At 51.1% G+C, this 10,994-nt stretch overlaps 1 protein-coding gene across 7 annotated transcripts in view; it reads right to left on the reverse strand.

Moving 5' to 3' along the window:
• The window catches only part of CATSPERG (cation channel sperm associated auxiliary subunit gamma), a 39,981-nt gene extending 29,023 nt beyond the window's left edge, over positions 1–10,958 (reverse strand). Inside the window, exons 1-9 of one of the 7 annotated variants that reach the window (XM_065571340.1) lie at positions 10,797–10,958; positions 10,220–10,321; positions 8,607–8,845; positions 7,379–7,432; positions 5,738–5,882; positions 4,689–4,815; positions 3,551–3,620; positions 1,314–1,469; positions 16–187 (exon numbers count right to left, since the gene is read on the reverse strand). In XM_065571340.1, the coding sequence (XP_065427412.1) occupies positions 16–187; positions 1,314–1,469; positions 3,551–3,620; positions 4,689–4,815; positions 5,738–5,882; positions 7,379–7,432; positions 8,607–8,813 (931 nt within the window). In that variant the 5' untranslated portion in view covers positions 8,814–8,845; positions 10,220–10,321; positions 10,797–10,958. Of the gene's footprint in view, positions 1–15; positions 188–1,313; positions 1,470–3,550; positions 3,621–4,688; positions 4,816–5,737; positions 5,883–7,378; positions 7,433–8,606; positions 8,846–10,219; positions 10,709–10,796 lie in introns of those variants that run through there. The other 6 variants (XR_010593463.1, XR_010593462.1, XM_065571343.1 and 3 more) reach the window with 6 other exon arrangements.
• Between the last annotated feature and the right edge of the window lie 36 nt (positions 10,959–10,994).

Here is a 10,994-nt window from a genome sequence, read left to right on the forward strand (position 1 = left end):
TCCGGCGTCTCTTACTGGATCCCGGCGCACGAGGAGAAAGGACGGAATAGTTCCCAGTGAAGTAATAGACGAGCTGGTTCTGACGGAGGAAGAGCACGCTTTCTGTAGCAATGGCATCGACAACAGAGGAGGAGAATACGTTCGGGGCGCAGTTCCGGGACCCGATCCAGCAGCTGTCGATCCCCACCTGAAACACAGAGAGGACAAATGAGGGGCAGCGGACCCGATCCTGATCTCAGCTAGGGGCCGATCCTGCTCCCGTTTCAGTTGGCGGTAAAGCTCCCCGGGCCTGCTCCTCCGTCTCCCCAAGCCTTGTCATGGACAGCAGTGCCAAGCGGGCATTCCCAGATCTGAAAGGCAGCATTCCACGCTCACTTTGCACTGCTGTAAAGAAATTCACAAGGCACAGACTCGCTCTGGGGACCCCGCCTGGGTCTGGCCCACAATTCTTGGGCTGACCAGACTTCTCTAGCTGTCCCACTGGCTGGGTCTTGTTTAACTGCCCCTCTCTCTACCCAGCTCTGTAATCTTTTGAGGGAGGTGATCACGCACCATTTTTCTGACTGTTCCCTTCGGCTAACTTGGTTTTTACCGCTGTAAATCCCTTGTTGCAAAACACTCCTGTTGCATTCAGTCCAGATTCCTATTCAGGGACTTTCACCCCTGCAGCCAGCAACCCTGGGAAACACGATCATTGTAGAAAGAAGGCCAGATTTCGACCTCATGGCAACTGCAGGCCAGAGCAACGTTACTGACTTCAGGGGGCGTATCTCCTGATTCGCGCCAAAGGGAATGAGAGCGGAACCAGAGCTGGCAGCGAAGAGCGACTGAAGTGTGTAATATGTTTCCGGATGAAAGGGGCAAAATAAATATATGTTACATTGCTGTTGTTAAATCACCACACGCCTCTCATTACTATACCACATTCCTCGCTGGATCTGGGACTAGAACCCAGGAGTCCTGACTCCTGCTCTCTACTAGAGGGAACTCCCTTCCAGGAGCAGCAATGGAACTCTGGAGTCCTGACTCCCTGTCCCTGCTTCTATCTCCCCTCCCCTCTCTTGTAAACTGAGCTGCCCTGATGTGAAATCAGCGCATGCACATAGACACGTGACACCACAGCAGCATTATCAGCCTAGGAACCACTGTTCAGACAAGGGCTCTGATTCTGATCTCTGTGCCTGCCACCGGTATAAAGCTGCCGTGACGTCCCTCCTACTTCAATGGGAACGGGATCGAGCCCTAACTGGAAGAGAGGTGCCATTGCGGCTGCCTTCTGAAGCGACCCAACGCCCCCGTTCCCGGCTCTCTACCTCCACTGCAGTGAAATCCGCAAACTCCGAGTCTGAAACCAGGATGATTTTGTAAGCCTGGAATCCCCCGAGGATCAGCACGGGGGCTTGATTGAAGGTGGACCAAATGGGACGGGACGAGCTGTAAAATGACATCGTCTCCACCAGTGATGTAACCTAGAACGGCAGTTCCAAACTCTCTACCACGGTCACCCACCAATTGCATTTGGGCTAGTTTTGCAACCCACACAGGGTCCAAATTTGTGGGGGGAGGTCCCCACAATCATACACCAGCATCCTTCTTCTCCTTTGCTGCCACCTCCGCCTCCTCCTCGCCCCGATGAAGGGGCACCAATCGCCCTCCGCAGCACCCTCTGCCCCGACACCGCAACTCCAGCCGCTCCTCCAACATGCCCAGGCCAAACCTGCGCGGGGCCGTGACCTAGGTGGTAACGCCCACAGGAACCACTGCTGCGGGGTGAACACAGGGTGGGCTTGCTGTGACAAAGTGGGAATTTTCTGTAATATTTGTATGAAGCCGACGGGTGCCTCAGTTTCCCTCGTATTTCACATGGCTGTGCAGTCAGGGGGAAAAGGACTGTTTGCTCTCAGGGCAGGTTCAGAGACACAGAATCATAGAATAGAATCACAGAAGATCAGGGTTGGAAGAGACCTCAGGAGGTATCTAGTTCAACCCCCTGCTCAAAGCAGGACCAACCCCAACTAGGTATGAATGCGGCCTGGCTGTCCGAGCATGAATGGGTCATTAACAAAAGGACAGGCTTGGCTAACCCCATATCAATGGAAAATCTTCTCAGGCAAATCCCATCACAGGACGTTGATGCCTGCAACCCCCAGCACAGAGGGAGATGGATTTTCCCATCTCTCAGCAGGGCAGCGAGGCAATATCCCCCAGCGGGAGAACAAAGGACTGGAGAGGCGGTAGGATAAGTGCAGCTGCTGGAAGGAGTCAGGGCTTTCCCCGGGGAATTGATAGAGAGAGAACAGCGCTTGAACATGGGGTCAGTTCTCTGGCTGCCCTAAGGACTTCCTGGGCTGTTCGGACCTAGCCGTTTGAGTGTCACTGCAAATGCTGGGTGAGGTGCGTTCATCTCTGTAGAGTGGGCGACTCTCTACCAGGCGGTTTTCTCAGCTGGACTTGCTGGGCAGAGCGCACGGGATGAAGTAGCGGGACCGGTGCCCCCGAGGTTCGGTCAAGGAGGCAGGGAAGCCGTGTGGCTTCCCCTGTGGAGTGGGGCCCCGTGGGGGTCTGGCACGCCGAAGGGGTTCCTCCTAGAGACTGTTGCAAAGCTGGGGGCCTAGCACTGATCCGGTGGATCCCTGACACTTGCTCTCCAACCTCCCGCACATACCCTGGGGGTCACCTTTCACACCGGGCCCTCTACCCATCTAGAACCTTCCCGCGACCCACCCGTGGGTCAGGACCCACCGTTCAGGAAACACTGGCCCAGAAGGTGCTAATGGCAGCAGAGGAGAAAAGGCCAGGGTGCATGTCTTCTTGTTTCTCACCTTGGCACTCAGCTCATGTCTACACTACTGCTTAGGGCACTCAGGGGGGTGAAAAAAACACACCCCGAGAGTCTCCGGCTGACATAGCTACCACCGTTCATGGGGGTGGGTTTATGATGTCCATGGGAGAGCTCTCTCCTGTCGGTATTGGGCGGCTACATGAGCGGTCTGACGGTGGCTCGGCTGCAGTGGTACAGCTGCGCCGCTGTAAGGTCGCTAATGTGGACGTGGCGTAATGGTGCGTCTACACCGCAGCCGGGGTGTGTGACCGTAGCTCGCACAGCACACCCCAGCTAGCTTTAATCTAGCTAGCACAGGGACCAATAGCAGGGAAGCTGTGGCAGGATGAGCATCAGAACTGACTAGCTGCCTGAGTAAACACCCAGACTTCCGACCAGGCTTGGTAGAGAAGCAATGGTGCCTAGTGGTTAGAGCCCTAAACTGGCACTTAACAGAGCTAGAGTCTATTCCTGGCTCTGCTCCTGGCCGGCTGGGTGACTTTGGGCAAGTCACATTCCCTCTTCTGTGCCTCAGTTTCCCATCTCTAAAATGGGGATAAAGCAGTTTGAGACCTACAGATAAAAAGCACCATAAAAGAGTTTGGTGTTGTTATTCTAGCTCATGTTAAAACTACTCTGTCTTCTCTAGGGTTTTACCTCGTATTCAGTAACACGAGTTAAGAACACCGCTTTTTTTGTAGCAAAGACAAACCCTTTACCACAATTTACCTTCTCTCCCAGGGAAGACTGTAAACCGGTCTCAGTTTCCTTCATGTAGCCGTTAATATTCATAAAAAATCTGTAAACAGCGAAGAAAAACTGATTTATAAAAAATATCTTTGCCCGGATTTATTTAAAAAATTGTTGTACGGGCCAGGGGCGTTTCCCACAATGCTTCTGTGCTTGAATGGAGTCATATCTTGAGGTGCAGGGCTAGCCCATATCTGGGAAGATCCCAACTGCTTCCCATGGACCACCTGTCTTAATATCACCAGCTGTTTGGAGATTTCCATAGGCCAAACATTTGCTCCTGAGAACTGCCACAGCAAGGCTAAAAGCTGATCCCCCCCCCGCCCCCAGCCAGCTGCTGTATTAGGGGTCTGAGCTGTATTCTCTCTCTAAACTCAGGGCACCACATATTCCTCAAAGGGTCCAGTCCAGGGAGGTTCTGAGTACCCCTCAGAGGAACTGAGTACCACCAACCATCTTTAAAGTCAAGTGTGGTATAAATGTCCAGGATAGATAAGTATAAATGTCCAGGGAGCATGGACGGATGGATAGACAGACAGACAGACAGACAGACAGAAAGCCATGTATCGGGATAGATAGATAGAATAATTTTATCATCTATCTATCCCCTAATATAGCTAGATCCATCTAGCCCCATACATTATCTATCTATCTATCTATCTAGCCCCAGACACCCCCTCTATCTATCTATCTATCTATCTATCTATCTATCTATCTATCCCCATACACCCCCTCTATCTATCTATCTATCTATCTATCTATCTATCTATCTATCCCCACACACCCCCTCTATCTATATATCTATCTATCCTAAGACCACCACGGCTCACACAGATGCCCGGGGTGTGTGTGTGTGGATGGACGGATGGATCTCCTCAGGTCTGTATTCCAGCTGTACAGCGCTACACACAGGGGTGACATGCCGTAAATGATTACATCAGAGTCATCCCAGAGGGTCGAAGGGCAGAAGCCCAATTTTCCCTCTCTGCAGGTCCCCTTTAGGGAGGAGGGCAGCTGCCATCTCCCTCCATTTTGGGCAGCTCTCCGACTCCTTGCAGGTTACTGAGGCAGCCCTGGGGATCCTGGGCCGCCCCTGGGCAGCGCCAGCCCTCCTCACCTCTTGCTGTCCACCTCAAAGCCCAGGCCATTGCTCTCCACCAGGACCTCCATCACCACGCTCCTCTTCGTCATTGGCATGGGCGTGTACCAGCACATCCGGCAAACCTCTTCGCTGGCACAAGGCCCTGTCGATGCCCAAGAGACAAAGAGATACCCCCACGAGGCTTGGACACCCTCACATGAGTTCTCAGTCATTCCACTCCTGCGCTTGGGACAGGGCCGGGGCAAAGGCGGCTTTAAACCCTTTGGGCTACCTATATTCTGGGGCTGCGCCAGGCCTGGCCCAGCCGCTGGGGTAAGTTAGAGCAGCCTTGGGGCTGCTGTGACTTACGCTCTGCTGCTGATGACAGCAGAGAACAGCCATAGCGCAGTGCACTCTGGCCATTCCCTGGATCCGAGAGGAAGGGAGGGCAGAAAGGCTTGATCTGCCCCCTACACCCAGGTAGGACAGGCCAGTATAGGTCCCTTACACTAGCTGCAGAATTCCTTCTCCATGGGGTTCTTTCTGCCCACTCAGCGCCCCTTTCATGTTGCCAGAGCTCCCCACAGCAGGGCCTTGCCATAAACGAGAATCTGACCACAGCCAAGGGTGGAGGCAGACATCTCTTCGTCTTTCCCTCCGCAATTTCTCTCTGTCCTCCCCTCTGCCTCCCCAGCCATCTGTCTTGCTCTCATGGCTGCAGCAGCTCCTCACTTCCTCCCACAAACAGGGAAGAAGCCAGGGACCAAAGGAAAGCGCCTAACTCCTTTCTCTCTAGGTGGATTCCCAGAGCAAGGTTACGGGCTCGGCTCTGGGGCCTGGCACAAAACCTGATGAGCCATTTAAGTCCCATTTAAACCCTCAAAAGGAAACTTAAGCAGTGCCTGAACCTTGGCCTATCTCTCAGCACCCGGGGGCGGGAGGGGCAGGGTAATTTCACGCCCTAGAGCAAAGTAACTCAGGTAACAAGAGAGTAGAGCCCCGGGCCTGCCAGGCTGTAATACCAGCAATCACCTGCAGAGGGAACCCCTGTTATTTGCACTGAAATGGGAACAGAAGCAGAATACCCTTGAGCCGGTAAGGGGCGCCTTTCATCTCAATCTGCAGCTGCTCGGGTTTCTGATGCTCTGTGTTGACGGGCGCTTCAAACGTTATGGTCACAATGGGCCTCAGCCCGGTCAGGTGAGCATTGCGAATGACCTTCGCCGCGTCCTGGAGGGAAGGAAGAGAGGAAAGAGAGGAGCTACCGTGCTGAGGGGCTGAGCTCCCCGCCCGAGCACTGAGCCAGCGCAGCTTTCCTTGGCTTGGAGGATCACATGCAATCGCTGCTTGAAACCCTCTGGTGCAGTTCTTGGGGGGCGCTAGCCTGGGATGCTGGAGCCATGGGGTCAATTCCCTGCTCTGCCACTACCTTGCTATGTGGCACTGGGCAAGTTGCTGCTCTGTGCCTCAGTTTCCCCACATATGAGATGAGAATAGAGGCACTTACCCTTGTTGGTAAAATGCCCTGAGACTGATGGAGGCAGCATATGATATGAGGGGAGGAAGGAGGGCCAAGTGGTATGGGCAAAGGACTTACCTAGGACTTGGGAGACATGAGTTCTGGTCCTGGCGCTGCCACAGACTCCTTATGTGACCTTGGGCAAGTCCCTTAGCCGCTCTGTGCCTCAATTCCCCCATCTGTACAATGGGGAAAACAGCCCTTCCCCACCTCATAGGGGTGTTGTGGGGATGAACACATTAAATATTATGAGATGCTCAGATACTACAGTGATGGGCACCATGTAAGTACCTGAGGCCAGGCCATGCAGGTGGGAAGAGGGGTGATCCCTGACTGACAGAGTTGGGCCAGCAGAAGTCCCTAGCTTAGACACGGCTCTGCCAACAAAACCATGCCCTTCCCACTACAGCCTGTTTCCCTCGCCGGCGGTGGTGGGTTTACTGTAACAAAACACAACTCTGCCAGTATAGCTGCCTCCACACTACAAGTGCCTTGTTGGTGTTGTGGACCTGTATTCCTATACTGTGCTGTAGGAGTAGGCAACCTATGGCATGCGTGCCAAAGGCGACACGTGCGCTGATTTTCAGTGGTACTCACACTGCCCAGGTCCTGGCCACTGGTCCAGGGGGGAGCTGCATTTTAATTTAATTTTAAATGAAGCTTCTTAAACATTTTAAACATCTTATTGACTTTACATACAACAATAGTTTAGTTCTATATTACAGACTTATAGAAAGAGCCCTTCTAAAAACGTTAAAATGTATGACTGGCACGCAAAACCTTAAATTAGAGTGAAGAAATGAAGACTCGGCACACCACTTCTGAAAGGCTGCCGACCCCTGCTGTGGTGCAAAGCACTTCTAGCATAGACTAGGCCTGAGACCGATACCTCCAAAGAACACCAGGTGGGGCTGTTTTTTCAGTCATTTCCGGATTCACGGTGTTTTGCGGCCATCGCAAATTCCCAGCAGCCGCAGTTGTGACAGTTAAAATGTTAGACTAGTGAGAGTCCAGTCACATGGTTATCTGGAAGTGTCATGTAAATAAAACAACAAATCTTTCCAGTGTAAAGAATAACATGTACTATGAATTATACCACAAATGTTACACGGTTATTACTAATTCTACCAATTTTTAAAAACGGCAGTGGCATGTGAAGACCCTGGTGGCTGCACACTCCAATTGCAACGCGATCTCTTTACTGTACCTGAGTGATGCAGGTTAGATTGATTTTCAAGTAGTACGGGAAGCCCAGGTAGTGCTGTCAGAAAGGAGAAGCAGACAGTTCAGAAAAAAGCTTTGAAACTTTGGGTCGACAGGTGCTAACCAGGACTTTTCCTCTAGTTCAAAGACAAATCGCAGGGCTGTTTAACAGTCGAGGTGAAATTGGCTGTTGGTTCTCTGTCCACTTCCCAGCATCAGAAGAGCTGGGAACAGACCCTGCAAATCCTGACTCCCATTCCCCTGCCTTGGACCACTCTCCTTCCCAGAGCTGCGAATACATCCTACTCCCCTGTTCCAACCAGCATACCACACTCTTCTCTAGTGGATCACCTTCCACCATTCTAGTGGCAGAACGGGAAACAAAACCCAGGAGTCCCCTGCTCTAAAAACAGGCTTGGCAGAATTCGATTTTGATTTTTTTGATAATTTTGACGGATAATATCAATGTGGATTTTTAAGCATTTTAAATTTTTTATTGATTTAAATTTTCACAGCTGCGGGAAATTTCGGGAGGTCAGCCAATGGGGCGGGTCAGACAATAATTACTTAATGACAGTAGATGTTGAGATTCAAAACATTCAAGCTTCCTAGCTGTTAAAACACAAACTGTCAACATCACATGTCAAACTATGCAACGGGCGTAACCTTACACCAAACTCTAATCCGTTCTCAAGCAGCTTTTTTCTTACTCTGCTGATCTGTAAATTTCGATGGTTATCAATGGCTGGTTTTGTCAGTTTATGTGTGTATGATATTTACATGTGCTGACATTTACCAACGGAAATCTAATCCTTCCAAGCCTATCTAAAAACGACCCCAACCACACTGATCCTACAGCTATTGTTAAGCATGAAGACTATTGGGGAAGCGTCTTCATGCTGCCACCGAAAAAATAAACGTTCAAAATCAATGACTTTTCGGGGGCTGTGACGGTTTTATACCAGTGTAACTCCATTGACTTGGGTGGAGTTACTCCTGATTTACGCCAAGATAAGCGTGAAAAGAATCAGGCTCCAGCTTTGTTCAAGCGTCGAGTAGGTAAAATTTACTAGTGGGAAGGTTTAAACCATCTCAACCTTACACAAGCAAATTTGCCTGAACAAAAAAGGGAGTATTGAGCCCAATGGATCAGAGCTGATGCGAGAGCAGAATCAAGCCCTGTTCTACACCCCTCATCCCCCCGCTAAGCCTTCTGAAAAAGTCACACTCACCGAATTTTTATCATTCAGGTCTATGGCCGAGTCTGTCAGATTCTGGAACACAGACGCTATGCTAGTGACTGGGCGCTGCCTAAAAAACACAGCTTGGTCCCCACCTAGATTGTCAAAATCGTTGAGCACAACTTTCCACTCGCAGTCCTTCAACAGCAGGCAAACCTGTATGTGCAGCAACACCAGCAGGGCAAAAGGATGCTGCATATTCTGCGTCTCTTGGTTTCTACACAGGGACCCTGAAGAAGAAATGAAACATTGACGCTTTCTATCCACTTCATTAAGAATAATCATATTTAACCCTGATATAGTAAAACACTTGACTGAGCTACCTATGAAACTGATATAAATACAGGGATTACTTCATACAGCACCGAAATGCAACCACCTCTGGAGTGGGACATGGCTGCTCTTCTAGAAGGGAGCACTTCATCTACTAGTAAAAGGCATGAAAGGCAGTAGCTGTTTCCATGGTTGCTCTCCCAGCAATGAAATGCAGCCAGCTCTGGGATGGAGCATAGCTGCTGATTTTACCAGCACACAGCAGTAATTCACAGCAGTTTGGGATGGGAAGTGAAGAAGAATACCACTCTATCCAGCTGAAACTGCAGGAGGATTTTTGGGAGGCAGTGTTTAAATACTGAATTGGAATGCAGGCAGGAAAGAGTTTCAGAGTGAACTGGAGGTCACAGCTTGGAGGAGTCTTTAGGCACTTAACCTAAATACTTTTGTGCATCTGGGCCTGAATTCGGAATTCACTGCCTCCCACTCCCTAGGATCCCCAGAGGGATTTCCGTTTTGGGGCCAGATGCTCAACTGGGGTAAATCAGCATTGCTCTATTGACAGCAATGGACCTACGTCAATTTCCACAAACTGGGGTTTGTGTTAAAACCACGAAGAACCGCCAGTTCTAGCTGGGTTTTGTCTTGAGATCATTTGAACTTAAACTTCCCCGTGAGTCTCAGGGGCTGTGAACCTAAACTCCTCACAAGCCCATGTGACCCGAAACCAGCTCTAAACTGGAGTTCTACGTAAATCTTGTGGCTCTTTTCTAGGGATCAGAAACAAACCTCGTGCTGTGGTATTGGAGGGTGTTAATACAGGAGATAACTAAGCAGCACAAGTGTGTGAAATCTACTAGGTTTTGGAAGATAGGAAGTTTTATATGAAACCTTCCCTACGGGATGTGGGGAGAGCAGCTAGAATCAGGGGTGGCTGATGTTATGGCAGGTATGGGACGCCACCTGGTGGAAAACCATAGTGGGAAGACCTAAAGGAGATTCCGTAATGTGTAGTTACAATGATAGCCTCGGCCTCTCCCCCCCAAGGGACCCAATACACCTTCTAAACATTTAAGGAATGTAACCTCACAAAATAATTTGGCACAGCACAGGATTAAGAGGGCACGTGTTGTACAGGTTAGAGCCAAGGGTTGGAACTGGGACTTCTGGGTTTTCTTCCTGGCTCTGCCACGGACTCAGAGACCCAGAGAAGGCAAGTCACACGCACACATACCCTGTGCCTCAGTTTCCCATTGTGCTAATTCTCACGATTTCATCATGAGTCTCCTGATAATTTATTAAAAGCCCCTGGTCCTGAAGAACGGACTTACAGGAGAATCTCCACTTTCATTTTTAAAAACCCCATTGTTAGCCTTCGCTTGTGGAGAACAGCTGGAAAGTGTGGCCTGCGCACCCACTATAGGCTCAGAAAGCTGCAGGCAAAGGAAGAGAGCCCAGTAATTATCATTTCAAACAATCTCATGATGCTCTGAAGCTGGATTAACGGTTTTGGAATTACCCAGCCTGATTATGCCCCGTGCCGCCCTACGATGTCACTTCCCCTCCCCTCACGACATCACACCCGCCCTCCTTTCCATGCCACATTCCCCCATGACATCACATCCTCTTCCCTCCTGACACCGGTGCATCTCCTCATGACATCACACCCCCCATGACATCACAGCCTCTTCCCTTCTGACACCGGCGCATCTCCTCGTGACATCACACCCCTCATGACGTCACATCCGCCCCCTTTAGGGTTTCATGTTCCCCTCAGGGTATCATTCCCCCCTCTTTCCCGCCCAATGATGTCACATCCGCTCCCCTCACGGGAGCACAGCCTCGATCCATATGACGTCACGCATTCCGTTTTCCTGACGTCACACACTGCCCCAAGATGTCACACACCCCAAGGCAAAGGCCTTCCCGCTTTCAGGCTGCGCGCGCGCCGCCCGACCCTTCCTGATGACGTCAGACGTCGTGCGCGCGCCCTCCCTCGTCCGGTCAGGCGGCTTCGTGGTGCGTCACCGAGGCGCGCGCCCGCCCTGTTGGCTGCAGGCCGCGGTTGCCATGGGGGGGGCGGCGGCCGTAAAGCAGCGCGGCGCC

Source organism: Chrysemys picta, chromosome 17 (genome assembly GCF_011386835.1).
Source record: "Chrysemys picta bellii isolate R12L10 chromosome 17, ASM1138683v2, whole genome shotgun sequence".
In the NCBI taxonomy this organism is placed as follows: Eukaryota; Metazoa; Chordata; order Testudines; family Emydidae; genus Chrysemys; species Chrysemys picta.